This window comes from Antennarius striatus, chromosome 11 (assembly GCF_040054535.1).
Source record: "Antennarius striatus isolate MH-2024 chromosome 11, ASM4005453v1, whole genome shotgun sequence".
In the NCBI taxonomy this organism is placed as follows: Eukaryota; Metazoa; Chordata; class Actinopteri; order Lophiiformes; family Antennariidae; genus Antennarius; species Antennarius striatus.
This window is the reverse complement of record NC_090786.1, coordinates 55,536-81,622: the sequence shown is the minus strand read 5'-3', so window position 1 is coordinate 81,622 and position 26,087 is coordinate 55,536. Positions and strand designations below refer to the sequence as shown.

The 26,087-nt window shown below is 51.6% G+C and overlaps 1 protein-coding gene and 1 long non-coding RNA gene across 3 annotated transcripts in view; one reads left to right on the top strand and one right to left on the bottom strand.

The window, feature by feature from the left end:
* rin2a (Ras and Rab interactor 2a) overlaps positions 1 to 25,082 on the top strand; it is a 36,625-nt gene extending 11,543 nt beyond the window's left edge. For both annotated transcript variants that reach the window (XM_068328310.1, XM_068328311.1), the window contains exons 6-12: positions 6,290 to 6,362; positions 6,961 to 7,052; positions 14,868 to 17,201; positions 21,334 to 21,642; positions 21,722 to 21,853; positions 21,932 to 22,095; positions 22,628 to 25,082. In XM_068328310.1, the coding sequence (XP_068184411.1) occupies positions 6,290 to 6,362; positions 6,961 to 7,052; positions 14,868 to 17,201; positions 21,334 to 21,642; positions 21,722 to 21,853; positions 21,932 to 22,095; positions 22,628 to 23,050 (3,527 nt within the window). In that variant the 3' untranslated portion in view covers positions 23,051 to 25,082. The remainder of the gene's footprint in view (positions 1 to 6,289; positions 6,363 to 6,960; positions 7,053 to 14,867; positions 17,202 to 21,333; positions 21,643 to 21,721; positions 21,854 to 21,931; positions 22,096 to 22,627) is intronic.
* LOC137603971 (uncharacterized) lies at positions 3,372 to 6,256 on the bottom strand. Its single transcript, XR_011037372.1, has 2 exons — positions 5,881 to 6,256; positions 3,372 to 3,612 (listed from the first exon to the last, which is right to left on the bottom strand). It is a non-coding gene; the product is annotated as an uncharacterized lncRNA (long non-coding RNA).
* Positions 25,083 to 26,087: the final 1,005 nt, after the last annotated feature.

The window sequence follows — 26,087 nt, the reverse complement described above, 5'->3', positions numbered from 1 at the left end:
TCTCATGAAGCACTAATTCTCATGAAGCCACGGTTCTCATGAAGCACTAGTTCTCATGAAGCACTAATTCTCATGAAGCACTACTTCTCATGAAGCAGTGGTTCTCATGAAGCCGCGGTTCTCATGAAGCACTAATTCTCATGAAGCAGTGGTTCGCATGAAGCACTAGTTCTCATGAAGCAGCGATTCTCATGAAGCAGTGGTTCTCATGAAGCCTCCATCGTTCTCCTCAGCTGGACAGAAGCAAAGCGCTGCAGCTCTTCTTTTCATTGGTCGAAGGTTTTTTGAAATCGTCTATTCCTGCACACTTGCCTCTTTTCAGCATTAAACTGGAATTTCCACATATTGCCCAGCGAGGGTGAGCTGCTGGTGAATCAGCGCCGCGGCGTTTCCTCATTTGACCCGTTTGGGCTCACAGTCAGGAGAAGGTGTGGCTGTGGAGTCGCTCACGTCATTAAAGAGGTGGTCAGCTTCACGTCAAGTCAAAGTCACCTTTATTTTCAAATCTACAGTATACGCACGACATACAGCACAGATGAAATGACAGTCCTCTCAGACCCTCAATCAACAGGCAGTACAACAGGCAGTACAACACAGGCAATGCAACAGGCAGTGCAACACAGGCAGTGCAACAGGCAGTGCAACACAGGCAGTGCAACACAGGCAGTGCAACAGGCAGTGCAACACAGGCAGTGCAACACAGGCAGTGCAACACAGGCAGTGCAACACAGGCGGTGCAACACAGGCAGTGCAACAGGCAGTGCAACACAGGCAGTGCAACACAGGCAGTGCAACACAGGCAGTGCAACACAGGCGGTGCAACACAGGCAGGACAACATAGGCAGTACAACACAGGCAGGACAACACAGGCAGGACAACACAGGCAGTGTAACACAGGTAGTACAACAGGCAGTATAACAGGCAGTACAACACAGCCATTTCTGTAGGCTGACTCGTTATTGTTGATGAGACCCACCACTGTCGTGTCGTCTGCAAACTTGATGAAGACGTTGAAGCTGAAAGTTGGTGTGCAGTCGTGGGTGAAGAGTAGGGGGGGCTTGGGGTGCTCCCGTGTTCAGCGTGATGGTGCTGGAGGTGTTGTTACCGACTCAAACTGCCTGTGGTCTCCCTGTCAGGAAGTCCAGCAGCCAGTTGCGTGTGGAGGTGTTGAGTCCAAGATGGTCCAGTTTATAGATGAGCTGCTGGACGATTGTGTTGAATGCTGAGCTGAAGTCGATGAACAGCATTCTGGTGTACAAGTCTTTGGTCTCCAGGTGGGTGAGGGTTGAGTGTAGGGCCCTGGAGATGGTGTCATCAGTCGAGCGGTTGGACCGGTAAGCAAACTGAGAAGGGTCCAGGGTTGAAGGGAGGGCAGACTTGATGTGCTGCATGACTATCCGCTCGAAGCACTTCATGAGGATGGGAGTGAGTGCAACTGGGCAGTAGTCGTTGGAGCCGGATGGGGGCGACTTCTTTGGGACTGGGATGATGGTGGTGGCTTTGAGGCAGGTGGGGACAACAGCCTGGATCAGGGAGATGTTGAAGATGTCTGTGAAGACATCTGTGAGCTCATCAGCACAGTCTCTCAGGACACGACTAGGAATGTTGTCAGGACCTGGGGCTTTTCAGGCGTTGGTCCTTCTGAGGACTTACCTCTGCATTCCGTGCCCTCAGGAGCCTGTGGACTTCCCCTGTCAGCCGAGGCTTCTGGTTGGCTCGAACGGAGATGGTTCTGGTGACCGTGACATCATCCGTGCATTTTCTCATGTATTCCTTGACGGTCTCCGTGTACTCCTGGAGGTCTGTGGCGTTGTTGTGGGTGGCTGCGTCTTTGAATACGCTCCAGTCTGTGGTTAAAAAGCAGTCCTGGAGTGCCTCTGACAACCCATCAGGCCACACCCGGATCTGGCTCTTCACAGGTTTAAGGACTCTAACCAGCGGTCTGCGTTAGCATGACAGTGGTGTGGTCTGACGCCCCAAGGTGGGGGAGGGCGCGGGCCTTGTAGACATCTTTATGTGTCGTGTAGACATTGTCCAGGATGTTAGCTCCTCTGGTGGCAAAGCTGATACGTCTGTGTCATTTTGGAAACACACTCTTGTCAGTCGCTCTGTGTGTTCACCTTAGTCGTTCCTGAATGTTCACGTCAGTCGTTCTGAATGTTCACGTCAGTCGTTCTGAATGTTCACGTCAGTCGTTCTGAATGTTCACGTCAGTCGTTCTGAATGTTCACGTCAGTCGTTCTGAATGTTCACATCAGTCGTTCTGAATGTTCATGTCAGTCGTTCCTGAATGTTCATGTCAGTCGTTCTGAATGTTCACGTCAGTCGTTCCTGAATGTTCACGTCAGTCGTTCTGAATGTTCACGTCAGTCGTTCCTGAATGTTCACGTCAGTCGTTCTGAATGTTAACGTCAGTCGTTCTGAATGTTCACGTCAGTCGTTCTGAATGTTAACGTCAGTCGTTCTGAATGTTAACGTCAGTCGTTCTGAATGTTCACGTCAGTCGTTCCTGAATGTTCACGTCAGTCGTTCTGAATGTTCACGTCAGTCGTTCTGAATGTTCACGTCAGTCGTTCTGAATGTTCACGTCAGTCGTTCTGAATGTTAACGTCAGTCGTTCTGAATGTTCACGTCAGTCGTTCTGAATGTTCACGTCAGTCGTTCCTGAATGTTCACGTCAGTCGTTCTGAATGTTAACGTCAGTCGTTCTGAATGTTCACGTCAGTCGTTCCTGAATGTTCACGTCAGTCGTTCTGAATGTTCACGTCAGTCGTTCCTGAATGTTCACGTCAGTCGTTCTGAATGTTAACGTCAGTCGTTCTGAATGTTCACGTCAGTCGTTCTGAATGTTAACGTCAGTCGTTCTGAATGTTAACGTCAGTCGTTCTGAATGTTAACGTCAGTCGTTCTGAATGTTCACGTTTCAAGTTTCAAGTTTATTTATTTTTATATAGCCCAGATCCACAAACAATGTCTCAAAGGGCTTTACAATCTGCACATGGACGATATCCCTCTGACCTTTGTGCACTGCAAGCAGTGCGACCCTCGCATCGGATAAGGAACAACTCCCCCCAAAAACCCTTTTAACAGGGGAAAAAATGGATGGGAGAAACCTCAGGAAGACTGCAGAGGAGGGACCCCTCTTCCAGGAGTGGACAGACGAAGCAATAGATACCGCATGTACAGATTAACAACACAATAATAATAACAGTAACAATAACAGTAACAATAAATGTATAACAAAGGCATGCCGATCCATCCAGTAGAGCGAGTCACCACCAGCCGATGAAGCACACAGAGGTCACCGATTGCCGAGGATCCACCACTCTGAGGACAGACCAAACAGTGCCTAAGTCATTGAGCTCAAAAAAGTTAAAGTCAAGGTTACTCTGGCAAAACCCCAAAACCACAGCAGAACCAACTGAGGCAGAACCAGCACTCCCCTAGTGGATGGTGAAACAGGACCACTGTACAGCTTGTGCTATCGCCAGCCATGGAAGCAGACAGAGGTAGCCGATTGCCGATGATCCACCACACAAAGGCCTGTGAGAGAGAACAGCAGAAGAAGGAAGAGAGACAGAGATAGCAGAGATAGCAGGGGCGAGAGTGGTGCTAGAGGGACCAGAATAGCAGAGAATTAATGGGAGGCAGGGGCCTAACTAAGAAATCCTATGACTCGTCGGCAGGACTAGGCTAAACCTAAACATTGAGACCGCCATCCCCGAGATTACTTATATGTTAGGTCGAACAGATATGTTTTGAGTCTAGATTTAAAGACATTTACAGATTCAGACTGTCTAATATTTATAGGGAGGTTATTCCACAAGAAAGGGGCCCGACAGGAGAAGGCCCTCTGGCCAGCTGACTTCTTTTTAAATCTAGGAACACACAAGAGACCAGTATTCTGAGAGCGGAGAGCCCTAGTCGGCGTATAAGGTTTAACAAGATCAGACAGATAGGTTGGAGCAAGCCCATTAAGGCTTTTGTATGTTAGTAAGAGTACCTTAAAATCGGATCTAACATGAATCGGGAGCCAGTGTAATGCAGCCAAAACTGGGGTGATATGGTCAGATTTCCTAGTTTTAGTTAATGTTCTTGCTGCTGTGTTCTGAACCATCTGAAGGCCCCTAGTTCTAGACCGAGGCAACCCTGATAACAGAACATTACAATAGTCAAGTCTAGAGGACACAAAGGCATGAATCAAAATTTCTGCATCAGCCATGGCTAAAGAGGACCTAATTTTGGAAATATTACGTAGATGAAAGAAGGCGATCTTTGTCACCTCTTTAATATGCTTGTCAAAGGCAAGAGTCGAATCTAACGATACTCCAAGGTTCTTGACTGTTGAACTATGGGTTATAAGACAGTTATCTACAGATATTGTTAGGTTTTGAAATTGGTTTCTATGTCGTGCAGGGCCAATGATTAACATTTCAGTTTTGTCTGGGTTTAGGAGCAGGAAATTACTGGACATCCAACTATTCACAGCAGAAAGACAGGCCTCTAGTTTAATTAATTCAGATCGAACGTCAGTCGTTCTGAATGTTCATGTCAGTCGTTCCTGAATGTTCATGTCAGTCATTCCTGAATGTTCACGTCAGTCGTTCTGAATGTTCACGTCAGTCGTTCTGAATGTTCACGTCAGTCGTTCTGAATGTTTACGTCAGTCGTTCTGAATGTTAACGTCAGGCGTTCTGAATGTTCATGTCAGTCGTTCCTGAATGTTCATGTCAGTCGTTCCTGAATGTTCACGTCAGTCGTTCCTGAATGTTCACGTCAGTCGTTCTGAATGTTAACGTCAGTCGTTCTGAATGTTCACGTCAGTCGTTCTGAATGTTCACGTCAGTCGTTCTGAATGTTCACGTCAGTCGTTCCTGAATGTTCACGTCAGTCGTTCCTGAATGTTCACGTCAGTCGTTCTGAATGTTAACGTCAGTCGTTCTGAATGTTCACGTCAGTCGTTCCTGAATGTTCACGTCAGTTGTTCTGAATGTTCACGTCAGTCGTTCCTGAATGTTCACGTCAGTCGTTCTGAATGTTAACGTCAGTCGTTCTGAATGTTCACGTCAGTCGTTCCTGAATGTTCACGTCAGTTGTTCTGAATGTTCACGTCAGTCGTTCCTGAATGTTCACGTCAGTCGTTCTGAATGTTAACGTCAGTCGTTCTGAATGTTCACGTCAGTCGTTCCTGAATGTTAACGTCAGTCGTTCTGAATGTTCACGTCAGTCGTTCCTGAATGTTCACGTCAGTCGTTCTGAATGTTAACGTCAGTCGTTCTGAATGTTCACGTCAGTCGTTCTGAATGTTCACGTCAGTCGTTCCTGAATGTTCACGTCAGTCATTCCTGAATGTTCACGTCAGTCGTTCTGAATGTTCACGTCAGTCGTTCTGAATGTTCACGTCAGTCGTTCTGAATGTTCACGTCAGTCGTTCTGAATGTTCACGTCAGTCGTTCTGAATGTTCACGTCAGTCGTTCTGAATGTTCACGTCAGTCGTTCTGAATGTTCACGTCAGTCGTTCTGAATGTTCACGTCAGTCGTTCCTTTTGGTTCACGTCAGTCGTTCCTTTTGGTTCACGTCCATCGTTCCTTTTGGTTCACGTCAGTCGTTCCTTTTGGTTCACGTCAGTCGTTCCTTTTGGTTCACGTCAGTCGTTCCTTATAGTTCACGTCAGTCGTTCCTTTTGGTTCACGTCCGTCGTTCCTTTTGGTTCACGTCCATCGTTCCTTTTGGTTCACGTCAGTCGTTCCTTTTGGTTCACGTCAGTCGTTCCTTTTGGTTCACGTCAATTGTTCCAGTGTTCTCCACAAAACCAGGTTCAGACCTGCTGCCCAGCTGATTGGCTGAGAGACGTTGGTCATATTTGTATAATACACACATGTCACCGCTGCAGTAGGTGGATTCTGGTGGTTTAGGTGGTCCTCCAGTCGCTCTGATTGTTGGCGCTCAGGGGAGACCAGAGGTCTGAAGCTTGAAGGCCCTTCTATATTTCTCCATTGTTCTGTTGAACACAACATGAAGACCACAACAGACCACTGGGGGCAGTGTTTTTGACAACACCTTGATATGCTGACACTCCCACCCACACCAGATCGACTGCTTGCTGTCGTGACTGTGGGCAGAACCAGTTCTCCTTTTGTCCTCCCACCTCATGGACTCCCCGGTGAAGACCAGCAGTCTGATCTCACTGTGATGAGTTCATCATGATATTTATATTATGTGAATTTAGGGTTTATGCAGATGTTTTTAACAGATGATGGGCCTGATGGTTTCCATGGTTTCCACAGCTTTCTCTATGGAGGGCTCGGGCCTGAGCTTCGCCGACCTGTTCCGTCTGGTGGCTTTCTGCTGCATCAGCAGGTGAGTCCGTCACTCTGCTCGTGTCTGTGTTTAAAGAACGTTCTGAACTCCTTCCTCATCAACGTGACAGGAAGTGTTTTCAGCTCTATTGTTTGTCTGACTGCTAGAGTTGTGTTCTGTCTCGGTGCAGCGTCATTCGACTGTCACTACATCACATGTATTAGCTATGAAACACACGTGACGCTCTAAATGTAAACCTTCCATTTATCAGCCCAAGTCCTGCTGTCGTGGTCGACATGACAACAGCGTGGATGATCGAAACGCTCCAGGCGTCATCAAAGTGGAGATCGTTTTTCATCCTGTCACAAGTTCAGCTGTAATGAACACACCTCCACAGGTTCAGCTGTAATGAACACACCTGCACAGGTTTGCTGAAGCAGTTCTAGACCCTGGAAGTCATGCAGGAGACTCACAGAGGAGCAGCTGGCATCTATTAGTCAGCCAGAAACAACCCCCCCCCCCAATGGAGCCGTGTTTGTCTGCAGCGCCTGACCCACATTCCTGAGAATGGTTTCCTGGTCCCACCCTCTTTCCTTCTGTCTGCTTGCTCTGAAGCGAGTCTCGCTGCCTTTCATTGGACGGTTTCTCTCTGTTTTAGGGATGTGCTGCCATTCATTCTGAAGCTCCCAGAGGCCATTGCCTCGGCAAGAACGTCCGCCGACCTCGAGGAGGTTGCTCAACTTGGAGCAGGTTGGTTCTGTTATTTCTCACAGTAGGGCTAATGTGTGTATGCAGTAAGGCTAATCTGTATGAAGTAGGGCTAATCTGTATGCAGTAGGGCTAATCTGTATGAAAGTAGGGCTAATCTATGCAGTAGGGCTAATGTGTGTATGCAGTAGGGATAATCTGTATGAAGTAAGGCCAGAGGGACCCTCTGGGACCCAGAGGGACCCATTCCTGCAGACTGGGAACGTTTACATGACTGAACTTAACATCTTAACAAAGTTAAAAGCCCTGGAAGAAAAGTGAGAACATCGTTTGTCTGTTGCTCCAATGAAAACCCAACTTGTCTCATTCATTTATTTACAGACAATCAATCAAATAAAATCTGTTTGCATTCTGCAAGTAGTGATTAATCAGGATTCACAGCGTTGTCTCCCTGATAGCTAGCGCTGCCATGTTAGCGCTGCTGTGATAGCGCTGCCATGTTAGCGCTGCCGTGATAGCCATCTGTTTTAGACTCCTGATCCTCTTTGAATTGAATCGGCCCTGAATTCCAAACCAAACCATATTCCCTGTCCTCTGACCAGACGTTAGCCTGAACATTCATGCTATCATCACACACGTGTTGCTGCAGTATCCCCACCTATATATTTGAATAAGCTCACTTGAAAGTCTCATGCTGTCAACTACTCCACCCACTACCTGTCAATCAATCACCCAACCAGTCACGGTGCATCTGCTAGAAGGAATCAGGTGACCAACATGGCGTCAGGCTTCTGTTATGTCAGGAGAAGAAACACCTCTGATGCACTCCAGGTAACACCATCTAGAGTCAGAACTGTTAACAATGTTCAGATAAGATAAGATAAAAGACCTTTATTGTCCCACAGTGGGGAAATTTGTGCGATCGTGGCAGCAGGGGGGGGGGGGGGGGTCAAACATAAATAGTTAAATAATATACATACATATTAACATCTGCAACATATGAAATTTACATATTCACATATTGGAAACATATTAACATATATCATATTATCCGAATGTACATTATATTTACACACCAAAAAAAGAATATACACTACAGGCTGGTTTTTACACTGCTCATCCGGAGTTAGAACGTTGTGTTCTTTGAGTTTGGTGAGTTGTTGTAGTTCCCTGAGTTCTTTGAGTGGTCTGCTGGGAGGACGGCTGGTTGTACAGTCTGACAGCCGTGGGCAGGAAGGACCTGCGATAGCGTTCCCTCACGCATCTCGGGTGAAGCAACCTATCGCTGAAGGAGCTCTCCAGTGATGTCAGTGTGCCCTGTAGAGGGTGGGAGTGGTTCTTCATCATTGATGACAGCTTGTTTGTCATCCTCCTCTCCACCACCACCCCCACTGAGTCCAGGGAGCATCCTAGGACAGAACCCGCCTTCTTAATCAGCCTGTCCAGTCTCTTCCTGTCGGCCGCAGTGATGCTGCTGCCCCAGCAGACCACCCCATGAAAAATAGCTGAGGCTACAACCGTGTCATAAAAGGTCTTTAGGAGTGACCCCCGCACTCCAAAAGACCTCAGCCTCCTGAGCAGATAGAGTCTGCTCTGACCCTTTTTATAAAGTGAGTGACTGTTGGTGCTCCAGTCCAGTTTATTGTTGAGGTGAACACCCAGGTACTTGTACGAGGACACCACCTCAATGTCCGTACCCTGGATCTTCACCGGTGTAACCGGGCAGCGTGATCGCCTGCGGAAATCCACCACCAGCTCCTTGGTTTTACCCGCGTTGATCTGGAGGCGGTTCCGCTGGCACCAGTCCACAAAGTCCTGGGTCAGTTCTCTGTACTCTCTATCGTCCCCATCGGTGATGAGGCCGACGATTGCAGAGTCGTCAGAGAACTTCTGCAGGTGACATGTGGGGGAGTTGTAGGAAAAGTCTGCAGTATACAGGGTGAACAGGAACGGAGCCAGAACCGTTCCCTGAGGTGCCCCTGTGCTGCAGACAACTGTGTTCGACACACAGTCCCGGGTCCTCACGAACTGCAGACGATTGGTCAAATAGTCCAATATCCAGTCCGTAAGGTGGTGGTCCAGCCCAGTGATCTCCAGTTTGTCCCTCAACAGTGCTGGTTGTATCGTATTGAAAGCACTGGAGAAATCAAAAAACAAGATTCTCACAGTGCTCCCAGGCCTCTCCAAGTGGGACAGTGCTCGGTCTAGGAGGAAAATGACGGCGTCATCCACCCCGATGGCAGGTTGGTAAGCGAACTGGAGTGGGTCCAGTGATGGGCTCACCAGGGGGCGGAGATGACAGAGGACCAAACGCTCCAGGGTCTTCATCAGGTGAGACGTTAGTGCCACCGGCCTGTAACTGTTTAGGTCCTTGGGATGCGGGATCTTGGGCACGGGAACCAAGCAGGACGTTTTCCACAGCTGTGGAACCCTTCCCAGCTTCAGGCTCATGTTGAACATGTGTCCAACAATCCCACACAGCTGGTCTGCGCAGGATTTCAGGAGCCTGGAGCTGATGCCGTCTGGACCCGCAGCCTTCCTCGTCTTGATCCTCCGGAGCTGGTTTCTCACCTGGGACTCAGTGAGGGACAGGGTGGAGCAGGGGGACTGTGTGCTGGGGGGTGTGGGTGAGGGGGGTGGGTTGAAGAGGTGAACTGTAGGGGGTGGTTGTAATATGACCTGAGCAGTCGGGGGTGGCCGTGAGCTGATCGTTGTAGAGGGGGAGGGGGAGGAGCTGTGGTGGTGTTGGAGAGGGGCAGGGGTAGGGTGGGAGGAGGAGGAGGGGGCTACAGCGTGGAGGGCTGGGCTGGGGGGGGGCGTGGATGCCTGATCAAATCTATTGAAAAATTTGTTTAGGTCATCTGCCCACTTCTGGTCCCCAGTGACCTGGCGGTCGGGTCCTTTATGGCCTGAGATGGTCTTCAGGCCCCTCCACACCTCGCTGACGTTATTCTGCTGCAGCTGGTCCTCCATCTTCCTCCTGTACATATTCTTCCCCTCTCTGATTTTCCTCCTCAGCTCCCTCTGGACAGCCTTCAGCTCGTCCTTGTTTCCAGACCTGAAGGCCCTTTTCTTCTCCTTAAGAAGGGCCTTAATGTCCGGGGTGATCCAGGGTTTGTTGTTGGGATAACACCGTACGGTCCTGGTGGGTACGGTGTTATCCACACAGAAGTTAATGTAATCTGTGACGGTGTTTGTGAGACCGTCAATGTCCTCCCCATGAGAGTCACAGAATAAATCCCACTCTGTTCTGTGGAAACAGTCCTTCAAAGCATCTTCTGCCTCGTCGGACCATCTCCTCACAGTGCGGGACACAGCTGGTTGCCTTTCCACAAGAGGCTTGTAGACGGGCAGGAGATGAACCAGGTTGTGGTCTGCTCTTCCCAGGGGGGGGAGGGGTGATGATACGTATGCCTCCTTGGTGTTGGCATAGCATAGGTCCAGTATTTTACTGTCTCTGGTGAAACAAGTAACATACTGGGTGAAGGTGGGCAGAGTGGAGGACGGGGGGGCGTGATTAAAGTCTCCAGAGATGAGGATGAGGGCCTGTGGGTGCTGTGTCTGCAGCCTGCTCGTTAGGGAGAGGAGGACGTCGCAGGCTGCGTCCGCGTCGGCAGAGGGGGGGACATACGCAGCTATCACAATGGCGTGTGAGAACTCCCGCGGCAGATAGTACGGCCGCACGCCGACCGCCAACAGTTCAATGTCCCGGCAGCAGTGCCGCTCCTTCACAGTGATGTGTCCAGGGTTACACCACTGATCATTCACGAACACTGCCAGCCCTCCTCCTTTCCTCTTCCCGCTCTCCCTCGTCCTGTCCGCCCGCACCAGATTGAACCCGTCCAGATGAACGGCCGTGTCTGGAGTCGCCGCGCTCAGCCACGTCTCCGTAAACACCATGACGCTGCACTCGCGGAAGTCCCTCTGATGCCGGGTCACCGCCGCCAGCTCATCCATCTTGTTGGGGAGAGATCGTACGTTCCCCATGATGATGGACGGGAGGACAGGTCTGAATTTCCTCCTCCTGGCCCGGCGTGCAACTCCGGCACGTTTCCCCCGCTTCCTCCTCCTCAGCTCCCGGGGGATGTCGGGTTTCTCCTGGGGCAGCACCGCGTTGCCACGGAGCGCCAACAGCTGATCCCTACTGTAAACAATAGGGCCCTGGCTGCGTATGGGGTCCACAGACACGGTCGTGACCAGTGTAAAAAACAGCATGAAGACCAACGCATGTACAACAAACTTGGTCTCCATGGCACACTACTTAGTTACTTTTAAAAAAATTGAAAAGAAAGAGGTAAGAAAAAAAAAACAGTTAGAAAGAGGAAACAAGACCGGTGTGGGAGAGCTGCCGTAATCAGTCGCCACTAGTGCAGCGCCATCTTGAAAAAAAAAAAAAAAAAAAAAAAAAAAAAAAAAAAAAAAAAAAAAAAAAAAAAAAAAAAAATGTTCAGAGCAGAGGGTCCAAACAGAACGACACACAAAACAACCATTAGTGAGTGAAACTAGCTGCTAGCACCAACAGTCTGTCCACATATGGTCTCTGTTTGGAATGAGACAATCCATGCAGTACCCACAATGCTCCTGGGGGGCTGACAGAACGCTCTTTAGTAACTCCATACAGTTGTGTTCATGTAGTCACTAACAGAACCATCACTTCTCTAACATTTCTTTAACACCTGCTCTTTGGACAGGAGCCTTTTCCTTTAGCGTTAGCTCCTTTAGCGTTAGCTCCTCTCCCAGTCTCACCAGTAGTTAGCTTTCTTTCTCCAGTTAGCCTGCTAGCATTCATCTACGGCTTCACAATGCCCGCCCAGCGCCATCCATGATTGGCCGACACAAAGTCGTTACGTCACCATGTTGATTTTTGATGGCGGTGATCTTGGTTTATAAACCAACACATTAGTTTTATATGTTTGGTATGAAGTCTGATGTTATTGTTTATCGTGGAATTTACACGGATTGCCCCTGATGTTCTATAACATAACCAGAATAGTGAACGCTAGCAGAGCGAGAGCACAAGGGGAGGGACTTTACCCAGAGACCAAACAGTCGAGTTGAGTTGGGAAGTTTTTCCTCCTCTGAAAGGGAGGGGGGAGCAGGAATGCTGTTCCAACAGCACGCCCACTGACACGCTAACAGTGAGTCATAGCTCAGATTGAGTCAGTCCAGTTCTAGCCTGCAGACACAGCAGAGAGTCAGGAGTCCTCCGAGCTCAGCTCACAACCACCGTGAGTACCGACCCCTTCCTACCCTGCAGCCGCTGCCGTGGTGACGGACCGTCAGGGGGTGACGGTTTCCACCCCTCCGGTGACAGACCGTCAGGGGGTATTTGTTCCTACCCCTCTGTGGTGACTGTTATGTTTATCAGGTGATTCTTCAGGACGTCTCAATCGGGCGTTTGGCTCTGAGCGGACTGATGGTCCCAGACGTCTGCAGCACGTCTGCCTGTGTTGGGGTCGGGGCGACTAGCACCCCCAGACCAGTGGCTGAACGGTTGTATGTCAGGGTACGGGTGTGAACTGGTGCTGTAGGTGTGAATTCGTGCCTTAGGTGTTAACCGGTGCCTTAGGTGTGAACCGGTGCTCTAGGTGTGAACCGGTGCGCTATGTGTGAACTGGTGCTCTAGATGTGAACTGGTGCTCTTGGTGTGAACTGGTGCTCTAGGTATGAACTTGTGCTCTCGGTGTGACCCGGTGCTCTCGGTGTGAACCGGTGCTCCTGGTGTGAACCGGTGCTCCTGGTGTGAACTGGTGCTCTCGGTGTGAAACGGTGCTCCTGGTGTGAACTGGTGCTGTACATGTGAACTGGTGCTCTCGGTGTGAACCGGTGCTCTAGGTGTGAACTGGTGCTGTACGTGTGAACTGGTGCTTTACATGTGAACTGGTGCTGTACGTGTGAACTGGTGCTCTAGGTATGAACTTGTGCTCTCGGTGTGACCCGGTGCTCTCGGTGTGAACCGGTGCTCCTGGTGTGAACTGGTGCTGTCGGTGTGAACCGGTGCTCTAGGTGTGAACTGGTGCTGTACGTGTGAACTGGTGCTTTACATGTGAACTGGTGCTGTACGTGTGAACTGGTGCTTTACATGTGAACTGGTGCTGTACGTGTGAACTGGTGCTCTCGGTGTGAACTGGTGCTGTACGTGTGAACTGGTGCTCTCGGTGGGAACTGGTGCTGTACATGTGAACTGGTGCTCTCGGTGTGAACCGGTGCTCTAGGTGTGAACTGGTGCTGTACGTGTGAACTGGTGCTTTACATGTGAACTGGTGCTGTACGTATGAACTGGTGCTGTACGTGTGAACTGGTGCTCTCGGTGTGAACTGGTGCTGTACGTGTGAACTGGTGCTCTCGGTGTGAACTGGTGCTGTACGTGTGAACTGGTGCTGTACGTGTGAACTGGTGCTGTACGTGAGAACTGGTGCTCTTGGTGTGAACTGGTGCTGTACGTGTGAACTGGTGCTCTCGGTGTGAACTGGTGCTCTCGGTGTGAACTGGTGCTGTACGTGTGAACTGGTGCTGTACGTGTGAACTGGTGCTGTACGTGTGAACTGGTGCTGTACGTGTGAACTGGTGCTGTACGTGTGAACTGGTGCTCTCGGTGTGAACTGGTGCTCTCGGTGTGAACTGGTGCTGTACGTGTGAACTGGTGCTGTACGTGTGAACTGGTGCTGTACGTGTGAACTGGTGCTGTACGTGTGAACTGGTGCTCTCAGTGTGAACTGGTGCTGTACGTGTGAACTGGTGCTCTCGGTGTGAACTGGTGCTGTACGTGTGAACTGGTGCTTTACATGTGAACTGGTGCTGTACGTGTGAACTGGTGCTTTACATGTGAACTGGTGCTGTACGTGTGAACTGGTGCTCTCGGTGTGAACTGGTGCTGTACGTGTGAACTGGTGCTCTCGGTGTGAACTGGTGCTCTCGGTGTGAACTGGTGCTGTACGTGTGAACTGGTGCTGTACGTGTGAACTGGTGCTGTACGTGTGAACTGGTGCTGTACGTGTGAACTGGTGCTCTCAGTGTGAACTGGTGCTGTACGTGTGAACTGGTGCTCTCGGTGTGAACTGGTGCTGTACGTGTGAACTGGTGCTTTACATGTGAACTGGTGCTGTACGTGTGAACTGGTGCTTTACATGTGAACTGGTGCTGTACGTGTGAACTGGTGCTCTCGGTGTGAACTGGTGCTGTACGTGTGAACTGGTGCTCTCGGTGGGAACTGGTGCTGTACATGTGAACTGGTGCTCTCGGTGTGAACCGGTGCTCTAGGTGTGAACTGGTGCTGTACGTGTGAACTGGTGCTTTACATGTGAACTGGTGCTGTACGTATGAACTGGTGCTGTACGTGTGAACTGGTGCTGTACGTGTCAACTGGTGCTGTACGTGTGAACTGGTGCTCTCGGTGTGAACTGGTGCTGTACGTGTGAACTGGTGCTCTCGGTGTGAACTGGTGCTGTACGTGTGAACTGGTGCTGTACGTGTGAACTGGTGCTGTACGTGTGAACTGGTGCTGTACGTGTGAACTGGTGCTCTCGGTGTGAACTGGTGCTGTACGTGTGAACTGGTGCTCTCGGTGTGAACTGGTGCTGTACGTGTGAACTGGTGCTGTACGTGTGAACTGGTGCTGTACGTGTGAACTGGTGCTCTCGGTGTGAACTGGTGCTGTACGTGTGAACTGGTGCTCTCGGTGTGAACTGGTGCTCTAGGTGTGAACTGGTGCTGTACGTGTGAACTGGTGCTGTACGTGTGAACTGGTGCTGTACGTGTGAACTGGTGCTGTACGTGTGAACTGGTGCTGTACGTGTGAACTGGTGCTCTAGGTATGAACGGGGCCCACTGAACTGGATGTCTCTCTGTTTCACACAGGATTCTGGGATGCTGAGCTGTGCCAGAAATGGAAGGGCTCCACCCCCCTGAGGTTAGCTGCTCCTGACAGACCCCGCCCTCCTGTTCAGAGACCTGTCTCCTTGGCAACCACCCCGAGGACCCCGTGGGTCCGGGCTCGTGCCCCATCAGAGCTCGAGTGTAGCCAAAGCAACGGAGCTCTGTGCTTCATCAACCCACTTTTCATCCGGGTACATCGCCCGGGAGACCAGGTCCACGCCCCCCCACCCCCCCGTGGCTCCACAAAGCCGCACCTGGGGGAGGAGGGCGTCGACATCCAGGGGGACACTCAGCAGTTTCAGGTGTGTAGCAGCGATCGCACTGACGGCAAGCAGCTGGGTGACCAGTCGGGTCACCAGCCGGCCCCCCAGCCGGGTCACCAGCCGGCCCCCCAGCCGGCCCCCCAGCCGGGTCACCAGCCGGCCCCCCAGCCGGCCCTCCGGTCGGGTCACCAGTCGGGTCACCAGTCGGGTCACCAGTCGGCCCCCCAGCCAGCCCTCCAGCCGGGTCACCAGTCGGCCCCCCAGCCGGCCCCCCAGCTGGGTCACCAGCCGGCCCCCCAGCCGGCCCTCCAGTCGGGTCACCAGTCGGGTCACCAGTCGGGTCACCAGCCGGCCCCCCAGCCGGCCCTCCAGTCGGGTCACCAGCCGGGTCACCAGTCGGCCCTCCAGTCGGGTCACCAGCCGGGTCACCAGTCGGCCCTCCAGTCGGGTCACCAGTCGGGTCACCAGTCGGCCCTCCAGTCGGCCCTCCAGTCGGGTCACCAGTCGGCCCTCCAGTCGGCCCTCCAGTCGGGTCACCAGTCGGCCCTCCAGTCGGCCCTCCAGCCGGGTCACCAGTCGGCCCTCCAGTCGGCCCTCCAGTCGGGTCACCAGTCGGCCCTCCAGTCGGCCCTCCAGCCGGGTCACCAGTCGGCCCTCCAGTCGGGTCACCAGCCGGGTCACCAGTCGGCCCTCCAGTCGGGTCACCAGTCGGCCCTCCAGTCGGCCCTCCAGTCGGGTCACCAGTCGGCCCTCCAGTCGGCCCTCCAGCCGGGTCACCAGTCGGCCCTCCAGTCGGGTCACCAGCCGGGTCACCAGTCGGCCCTCCAGCCGGGTCACCAGTCGGCCCTCCAGTCGGGTCACCAGCCGGGTCGAAGCCGTGGGGGCGACTCGCATCAGCAGGACGACGACACGGAAACCGGCAGGGGGGGTCAGCGTGTTGCAGACGGGATATCACGCTCGCCCCCCCCTCGCCCACCCCCACCTCGCTTTGGGCCCAAACGCCCAGCGGCACCCCCCCAGCAGCCCAACATGCCGGTGAAGATCTCCTGGATCAACGCCCCCAAACCCAGGGGTGAGGACAGGGAACGGGGTGGGGGCTTCCTGTCCCGTCTGGGCTCCTCGCTGAGCATCAGCCCCTCATCGTCCCCCCCCAAGAGGTTCAGTATCAGCTCGCCCATATCCATCCCCCTGCCCTCCCTGCCCCTCTCCCTGTCCTCCCCCCGCCGGGCCAAGGCCTCGCCCCTCCCCAGCCAGGAGGACGCTCAGTGCCACCTGGCGCTGCAGGACAACACCATCGAGAAGGCTCTCATCCGGGCCAAACTGTCCCACCCCAAGGCGGGCGGGTCTCCGGGCGGGGCCCCCAGCAGCCTATCGGAGGCGTGCGAGGCGGGGGGCGGACGGGGGGCAGATGAGGGCGGCGGCCAGAGGCTGAGCGACCTGAGCATCTCCACCGACTCCACCGACTCCCTGGACTACCCCCAGTCCCTGGCCTTCTTCATCCCCCCACTGCACGAGCCCAGCCCCCCCACGGTGGACGAGCTGGACACCCACCTGCCCCTGTCCCTGCCCCCGCCCCACATCGCATACTGCAGCATGGAGGAAGATGATGCAGACGTGGATGATGAAGATGAACTGGACCAGGACTATGGCGTCAGTCTGGAGAGCGACCAGGACCAGGACCTGACCATGGTGCCCCCAGGCCACCGCCCCCGGCGCCGCTCCAGCGCCGGCGCCCTGGTGCTGCGCCGGGCGCTGCGGGGGCACCTGCGCAAGATGAGCGGCGTGTTCAACGCCCTGCTGATGCCCGAGAAGAGGGCCATCCATCGGGTGGTGGAGCTGTCCCGGGACCGCAGCTCCTACTTCGGCTGCCTGGTGCAGGACTACATCAGCTACATGCGTGAGGGCGCCGCCCCCCAGGCCTGGCAGAGCTACGCCTCTGGGCTGGAGCTGCTGCAGACCCTCCGACAGTTCCTCACCCAGATGAAGAGCTACCTGCGCCAGAGCTCCGAGCTGGAGCCCCCCATGGAGAGCCTGATCCCTGAGGACCAGATCGGTGTGTGTGTGTGTGTGTGTGTGTGTGTGTGTGTGTGTGTGTGTGTGTGTGTGTGTGTGTGTGTGTGTGTGTGTGTGTGTGTGTGTGTGCAGGAAGCTGAGTGATGGTTTGAGGAAGTGTGAATGGGGGATGGTTTGAGGAACTCTCCTTCACAGAAAACACTCAATGCAGACGTAGTGTTTTCACTTCTGGTGTTTCATGTTTGTGAATCCAAAGAAGGGTTAGGGTTAGATGTACATTTAGGGTTAGACGTACATTCAGGGTTAGACGTACATTCAGGGTTAGACGTACATTCAGGGTTAGGGTTAGATGTACATTTAGGGTTAGGGTTAGACTTACATTTGAGCTAATCAGAGCAGCAGCTTCTTTCCAATATAGGACTCCTATTTTCATTTCCTTCGTTTCCTTTTTTAAAGAACCCATTCTCCCACAATGACAGGAACACGAGAGAAACCACACACAACTGTGTATCTACACGAGACACACACACACACACACACAACACACACACACACACACACACACACACACACACACACACACACACACACACACACACACACACACACACCTGCCGGAAGAGCAGTGTGAATGATGGAGCCAGCATTCAGACCTTGGTGGACTCACTTGTACACAGAGAGCACAAAGAGGGTTTTATCTCAGGAGGAAGGGGCCGCTGAGCCGTCCTGGTGCCACTGGCCCTTTGGCCCCGCCCACCAGGAGCCTCCGCTCAGGCACCCACGACTCGAGTTACCGCGGCGCTGTAGCTGTCTTACAAACCTCAAACTTCGACGTTTAATGTTTAGTGGTCATTAGAGGGTTAAGTTAAACCCAAACATGAAGCTAGCTAGTCCCTAACCCGCTTGGTTTAACTTAACTGACTTAACATAACCTAACAAACATCATTTGAATCTGTCCTGGGACGTTTGCAGAAACAGAGAGATAAAACACAGCTTCCATGACAGCCCACAACCTCTGCTGTTGGGTAGTAGAGGAAGTAGTACTGCTGGTAGTAGTACTAATAGTAATACTGGTAGTAGTATTGGTAGTACAAGTAGTAGTACTAGTAGCAATACTGGTTGTAGTCGTTGTCCTGTTTCCTTTTGGAACATGTGATATGTTTTCTGGCCACAGGGGGCGCTGTGGCATAGCGTCAGTTCTTGGAATTGTTGCTCAATACTTTGTTGTTGTAACTCTGGAGCGTGGCCGGCCGGTCCAGATGCATCTGGGGGGTTCCAGTCTGCCCCCGCCCTCTCGTGGGTCGCTGCAGTCAGCAGGATGGGGTGTGCAGCTCTAGCAGGCGATTGGCCAGCTGGAGCTGAACAGAGCTCACCACAGCGTCAGGACTGGGGGGGAATCCTAGCGCTGTGGAGATGAAGTTAGCCATGTGTGTCTGCGCTCAGGATGTTAGGGCGGGGGCGGGTGGTTGTGGGGTTGGCAGAATAGAGCTCCTTGTCTTCTGCTCTTTGCATACTGAGAGGCTCTTCTCCAGCAGACTCACCATGAAGCTCTGTTTGTGCTTCACAAAGTGTTTTTGTACGCTAACGGAGGGCAAAGGGTCCTGATAGGGGTCGAAATATCTGCCTCCATATATCACGTCCAGCACCCAACACGTAAACCCTCCAAAAGCATTGTGGGAAAAGTGTGTGTGGATGATCTGGTCAGTGTCTGTTCCAGGGCTCAGTGGCTAAGCTAAGCTAACGGGATCTGGCTTTAGCTGTGAACAAGCCCCTCCCCCACAGTGTTTACCCATAGATTGTTGAGACATTTTCTTGGATGATTTTCTTGAACGTTCACTGTTACGCTGTAGATATTAAAGGACATCCAACATGATGGGTGATAATGTTGGTTGAGCTGCTGCATCCATCAGGTCCACGTCAGCAGAAACAGGACTTGTTTGAGTGGCTGCTAAAAGGTTGTTTCTGAGGTGCGCACCGTCCCAACAGGAAGTCGTCTGGCATTACGAAAGCGTCTCGTTCCTGTGACGGTACTGGTGGCCGGTACCGGTAGACAGTACCGGTACGAGTACGAGATTGCTTCCACCCACCAGTACCGGCGGCAGTCACGTAGATTGTAACAGTGTATGGTATTGGTTGATGGTACCAGTTGCAGTACCGGTTGGCTGTACAATTGGGCGGGGCCCCCACCGGGCCTCTCTGTCTTCTGGGTTTTCCGGGTTGATGAGTTTGGTTTTACTGGACTGTTAAAGCTGGGGGGACGGAGGAGCTACTGCCAGCAGGACGGACGATGTTTATGCGAAGCAGGAAAGGTCTGTTTGGAATGAGGCGTGTCTGATTGGACTGACTAGACTGATTACCCAGAAGCCCCGGGACTGATGTCTGCGATACACCCCCAACCAAACATCGTGTTTGTGCGGTTTATCTGAAAGGGACCAGAAGCTTCTTCGTGCGTCATTTGACGACAGGATGGGACACAGGATGGGGGTGTCAGGTTGTTTTTGATACTTTTGATACCAGTTCTTGTGACCAATAAGAAGCCAGCAGTCCACCCTGTCCACTCCTGAGATCTTGTTAAAGTGGTTTGGAGCTCTGCAACGAGGAAGTGGGTCATGTTGGTGTGGCGCAGACACAGCAGGTAAACTCCAGGTGGCCGGGGAGCAGGGTATTTTTAGGAAGATCAGTATAGGAGGGGGCGGTAACCAGCAGTCATGAAAGCCGATGCTGGATGTCATCCAGCAGAGACGTTTTCAGACACGCTCAGCTGAATAAAGTGCTGACTGGAGGAGGTCTGGGGAGCAGCAGCCTCACACGTGGCCCTTAGGCAGCACTGCTGTGGTCTGGCCCCCAGCCTCTATCCATTCGTCTGATCTGTTTTGCATTCGTCAGGCTGTTTGAGCTGAGCTGGCAGAAGTGGACGCCGTCAGTGTGGAGGAGCATCCTGCTCAGGCGTGACAAGACCAGATCAATGGATCCCTGCACAGGGAGTCTCCGACTTTGGGCTCTTCACTTTAAAACAGATTTAGTGCTTCAAAAATCTAGGTCACAACTTCTGTACCATGACAACTCAAGGAACTGGGGGGCAGTGGTGTGACTGGCTCAGGTTTCAGGAAGCTTATTCTTCCTGAAACCTGAGCTGACTGGTAGAGTTCAGATGGTGGAGACAAAGAGCCAAACCATCATGAAACCCAGTCTGGTGAAGAGTCGCTCTTTCATGAGAAGGTGGTTGTCCCGCACACCCTCATGTGACCTGTTATGATGAGCTGTTGGTTGGTTTCTGGGGATGGGGTCAATACTGTGGTAGGTGGCTGATGGATGGTGTCTTCATTGGATTGACAACAATGACTTCTGTCTCTCCTCTGTCAAAGCATATGTCTCTGGCTAAACCCTGGAAAGGACTGTCCTGAGTCTTTCAGGTGCAGGTGAACAGTCTTTTCCTGAGGACTTGTCTCTCCTGAGTTGAGCTTGTGGAGTGTTATGGTGTCCTCAGTGGACCTTCTGGTGGTCTGCTCTGGACAGCAGACACTCTGTTGTTCTGGTTGTGGTGTTTTGTCCTTGGACCAGCGTCTGTCTCTGTGTTACCAGGTTTGAAAGGTGTGGGAGTCTAGTGTTTACTGAAAATTCTCTGGAATTTTCTGAAGTCAAACAACCTCAGAATATGGAACAACATGGAAACAAGAGAGGGTTAGCAATTAACCTAACATAGCCTTAGCCTAAATGTTTCCAGTCAGTGATTTGAAAGCCTGTCTGCTCCCTGAGGTCTGTATGTAATCGTCCCACAGAATGCCTGTACAGATATCTCTGCACAGAGGAAAAGGGTTTAAAACATTCAGCGGTCTGTGGCTTCACGTCTACGTTCCTCTGCACTGGCAGCTCAGTCCACTTCACCCTAACCCTGACCCTTAACCCTTACTCTGACCCTAACCCTGACCACGAACTCTAACCCTGACAAACACGTCTGAACAAGAATGAACTTTGGTCGTTGCCTCCCAGGTTCCTCTGATGTTGTGGAGAAACGTGTTCCACAGATCCTTTCATGTGTTTGTCTTGCTTCCCAGCACTAATGTGGGAAGCACAAACTGTACCGTATTTTATTACGGTACAGTTTGTGTCTGTAATATCAGGTTGTTGTTTTGTGGAAGTCCACTGAGACAATCTACTGGTCCCCTCTGCAGACCGAGTCCTGGAGAAGTCTCTGCACAAATGCGTCCTGAAACCACTCAAGCCGGTGGTGATGGTGGCCCTGCAGGAGTTCGAGGTGCAGAGTGGAGCTTGGCGGGAACTGAAGGAGAACCTGTCATTGGCCAAGGCCCGGCAGCCACATGAAATGGGTGTGGCCGACATGCTGCCCCCTGACAGAGCGGCGATACAGAAGATCAAGCACAAGTTCTACACCATGATCAAACTGTACTCCCCTGAGAAGAAGGTCTCCACCTTGCTGAGTGTCTGCAAACTGATCTACACCATCATGGAGGAGCATTCAGGTGCCTGGAGCTCTGCAGCGTAATACAGTCATGAGTTTCAGGTGTGAAACGGGGTCTCATGGGTCTGCCTACCTCTCAGGTCGTCTGTACGGTGCTGATGACTTCCTGCCCATGCTGACCTACGTGTTGGCCCAGTGTGACATGCCCCAGCTGGACAATGAGATTCTGTACATGATGGAGCTGCTGGACCCCACGCTGCTCCATGGAGAAGGTCTGTGTGTGTCCTGGAGGGCCTCCTGGTCCTGTCTTTCCAGTTGTCCTCCATTCATGCTGTGTTGTTTGTGTCCAGGTGGCTACTACCTGACCAGCGCCTACGGAGCCATGTCACTGATCCGCAACTTCCAGGAAGAGCAGGCAGCCAGGGTGTTGAGCTCTGAAACCAAAGACACGCTCCACCAGTGGCACCGCCGGCGCACCAACATCCGCTACACCCCGTCCATCGACGACTTCCAGGTACAACCGTTCACACCTACCCTTAAACCTCAACCTGTAGCCCCTGACCCTTACCCTTAACCTTAACCCTAACCTCTAACTCCTAACCCTAACCCCTAACGCTAACCTCTAACTCCTAACCTTAACCCTAACCTCTGACTCCTAACCCCTAACACTAACTCCTAATCCCTAACCTTAACCCTAACCGTAACACTAACCCCTGACCCTAATCCCAATCCCTAAATTTAACCCTAACCCTAATCTTAACCCCTAACCCTAACCCCTAATCCCTGACCTTAACCCTAACCATAATCCCAATCCCTAAATTTAACCCTAACACTAACCCCCAATCCCTAACTTTAACCCTAACCGTAACACTAACCCTTAATCCCTAATCCCTAACCGTGTCACAAGTTTAAGTTTTCTATTCCGTCTGTGAGGAGTCACATGTTCCTCTGCGATCAGCGCCTCATGGTCACTGACTATCATTGATGATGTTCTTGAAGCTCCTTTGCTTCAGGGTGAACTCACCAGGACTCTTTCCCCCACTCAGAACTACCTCCGGGTGGCGCTGCAGGAGCTGGACAGTGGCTGCACAGCCAAGACACTGCCGGTGGGGCCTCACGCCACCGTGGAGGAGGTGTGCCAGCTGTGCGCCCAGAAGTTCAAGGTGTCTGAGCCGGAGACGTATGGCCTGTTCCTGGTGATGGACGGCAGCAGCCAGCAGCTGGCCCCCGACACCCACCCCCAGAAGATCAAGGCTGAGCTCCACAGCCACTCCCAGGCCACCATTTTCCACTTCGTCTTCCGCCGCCTGGCTCCTCTGAATGACCGCACTGTGACCTCTGACCTCCAGGCCAGTTTGGATGACCTCAGCATGGACCGCTCCAGCCCATCCTCTGAGCGAGGCCTCAGCCCCACCCTGGGCCTCAGTCTGCCTCCAAGCTGCCTCAACGGCAGCTCCATCCTCATCTGACTGCTGTGGACAGTCTCCCAGAAGGCCAGTACTCCACCAGCAGACGTGATTCCACCAGGCTGGCAGGTTCAGCTGGACCAACCCTGTGGAGCCTCTCATTACTAATGACTGGACAGAGGGCAAAAAGGGCAGGAAAGGACCAGAAGGCGGGGACAATGAGGGTGTTGGAGACCCGTCGCTGTTGGTCGGTCTCAGATACTCGAGGCTCCTCCTATCGATCCCTTTAGATCCTTCATGCTAACTATGTATGTGTTCAGGCAGTTGCTGGTAAACTGCGTTTTGATGGGTTTGTGTTTTAAGTGTTTTCAGACGGTTAATCCTTCAGGTCGTGTGTTCAGAGCCGTGTCACGTTTCCGTGAAGTCAGACCACAGTAAAAACCCTCTGCTCGGTTCCACGTGGATGATTCAGTTCTGTCGGGTCGGAGCAGCAGCTGATGGCTCGTGGTTCTCTGAGTTACAGCATGGAGTTCCTGTCAGTCTGGAGTGTCTGCTGGGGCCGTCTACTTCCTGCACCTCGTGTGCAGACTACCCCCCAACTTTTCCTCACTGAGAGGAAAAGATCTGCAGCAAACAGGAAACAGGAAACGTTGGACGACGGTTTTAATACGAGCGGTGCTCAGCGAGTGAGACAGGATCCTCCACGTCACGACCGTGAATCCTGACAGCAAACAAACAAACAAACAAACAAACAAACAAACAAACAAAGAAACACGGCTCAAAGCCTGGCGTCCATTCCATCTCTCATAAATGAAATAATGTTTAGTCCTACTGGAACCAGTCATACAGGTCATGAATATATACTTTCCATCTATGCTATCGATCTATAGATATCTAAACATGGAGACAGACAGACAGACAGACAGATTTCCGGTCACCAGAAGGTAAACCCTGATGTGAGGTAGTTTCAGGTTTCTCTTCCTTCAGGTTTGTCTTATGGTCATAATTCTAGTCTTTACTGAAGACCCAGAATTCCTGTGACTGTAAACGTGTGAAAACCCTCTGTGACCTCCAGGAGGAACGCGTGAGGATCCAGAAGTGTCCTTCAGGGAAACCAGAGCCATGATGGCGATGCGTCCTCACTGGACTTTAGTGCCTTATTTTCTGTGTTGATTGAAGCTGAAGCTTCTGTTTTTAGTCTGTCAGCCAATCAGAGATGAGCCACTGGTTTTCCCCTCTGTTGTCGACAGGAGGCTATTTTTGTGCAGAAAGTCTTTACAGGAAAATCCCAACATGTCTAACAGAGTTAACGATAAACCGTTTGGCCCTTTTGTCGGCTTGTCTTCAGGATCCACATTTTGTAAAATAATCCTCTGTGTAAAATGTTAGAAACAGGCAGGTCTGCCAGTGTTCACTTATTTATGTATTTAGTGATTATCCTGGTGATATGAAAGCTAAATAGTGCTTATTGAAGAGCATCACAGGACCACATGTGACCAGCCTAGGCCTGAAGCTCAGCCTAGGCCTGAAGCTCAGCCTAGGCCTGAAGCTCAGCCTGGGCCTGACGTTCCACCATGTTAGGACAGACACAGATATGTAGGCGGTAGGCGGTAGGACGGATGTGAAGGAGATGGCGCTCTGCACTGGGGTGTCCATCAGGGTGGGGTTTAGGGTCAGACATGTACTTGAAAGTTTGTGGAGAACTATTTAAGTTTGGGGCTTCGTCGGATCAGATTGGTGTATTTGTGTGTTTTGAGTAACGCTGTCTCAGTCAAGGTCTGAGGTGAAGTGATGTCGCCATGGGAACGGTGAGAGCATCTGCAGGTGGTCAGTCAGCAGGGGGTCGTTCTGTGTGGGACTCTCATCTAAGCCAGCCTTGATTATCGGGGGGGGGGGGGGGGGGTGTTGGAACACGTTCTGTCCCGTTATGAACGCGGCTCCATAAAGCAAAGTGAATATTTATGTCTGTGCAGGAAGTTTTCACAGACGGCTTTTACCTCTAATCTATTTGTCATGCAGGAGACGCTTCCTGTTTCTCCTTTGTGAGTCAATATCATAAATATTCTTTTGCACTTAATAAATGCTGGAAGTGGAATGGAGTGTCGGTTCCTTAGTGTGTCGCGGTGTCGCCACTAGAGGGCAGTCACCGCAGGTTCTCACAGACCACGTGGTTTGTGCATCAGTGGCTGATTCAGGAAAGGAACCCCACCTGCAGCATGAAGGACATCCAGATCACCTCCAGATTAATATTCAGTCACTGCAGAGCTGAAGGCGCTGGATTTAATACAACAGAAATCTCTGCTGAATAAACGTCACAGTTATTTCAGTAACTGGGACAACACACGAGAACTACTCGTGTTAAACTAAATTCCCTCTTACAGCAGAACCCCCCCCCCCCGACACAAGAATCGAGATGTTTTCCTCTGCAGCCGTTTGCAGGAAGGAATCCTATCTGAGGCAGTTCTTCTATTGAGCTGTGTGGTGTGACGACCTGCTCATGTCGGATGAGGTGGAAGACGACCAGCTCCAAAACCCTTCCTGTCTGTCGGAACTGGGACCCGAAACTAAAAGAGGATTATTAATATGTCAGTTTGAAAGAGCCGGAGAAATGTGTATTAAAAGTGCAACATTTCCATCTAGTGGAGAAACCAGAACGATGCTGCTGCTCCGTTCAGCTGTAGACCACAACAATAATAATGAGATGGAATGTATGTAATAATATACAGAAGCACTAATTCAGCAGCTCTTCTACATGAATATCTTTGCGATATAATGTTTTATATTTTGAGGTGCGGTTCTTTTCAATATGGTCGTTGGAATAAAAGCACCATATCACTATATATAATAATATGATACAGCATTCGTGTTCCCTTGAGCAAAGACAACTTTATTATGCTCAGGTAGCAAAATCATGTCTAAAAGTACATTTGAAACATCTAAAGACAAAGTAAAGCGTTCTGTTGAAAAGTTTCTCGCGTAGAACGAGGTAAAGAAATGCATCATCTGCATACACGTCAGTGCTTATATCCTAGAATAGCAAGAAGCATGCAGTCATGTAGGATATCCAGTTCAAACTAAATCCAGTGCCATCTTAAACCTC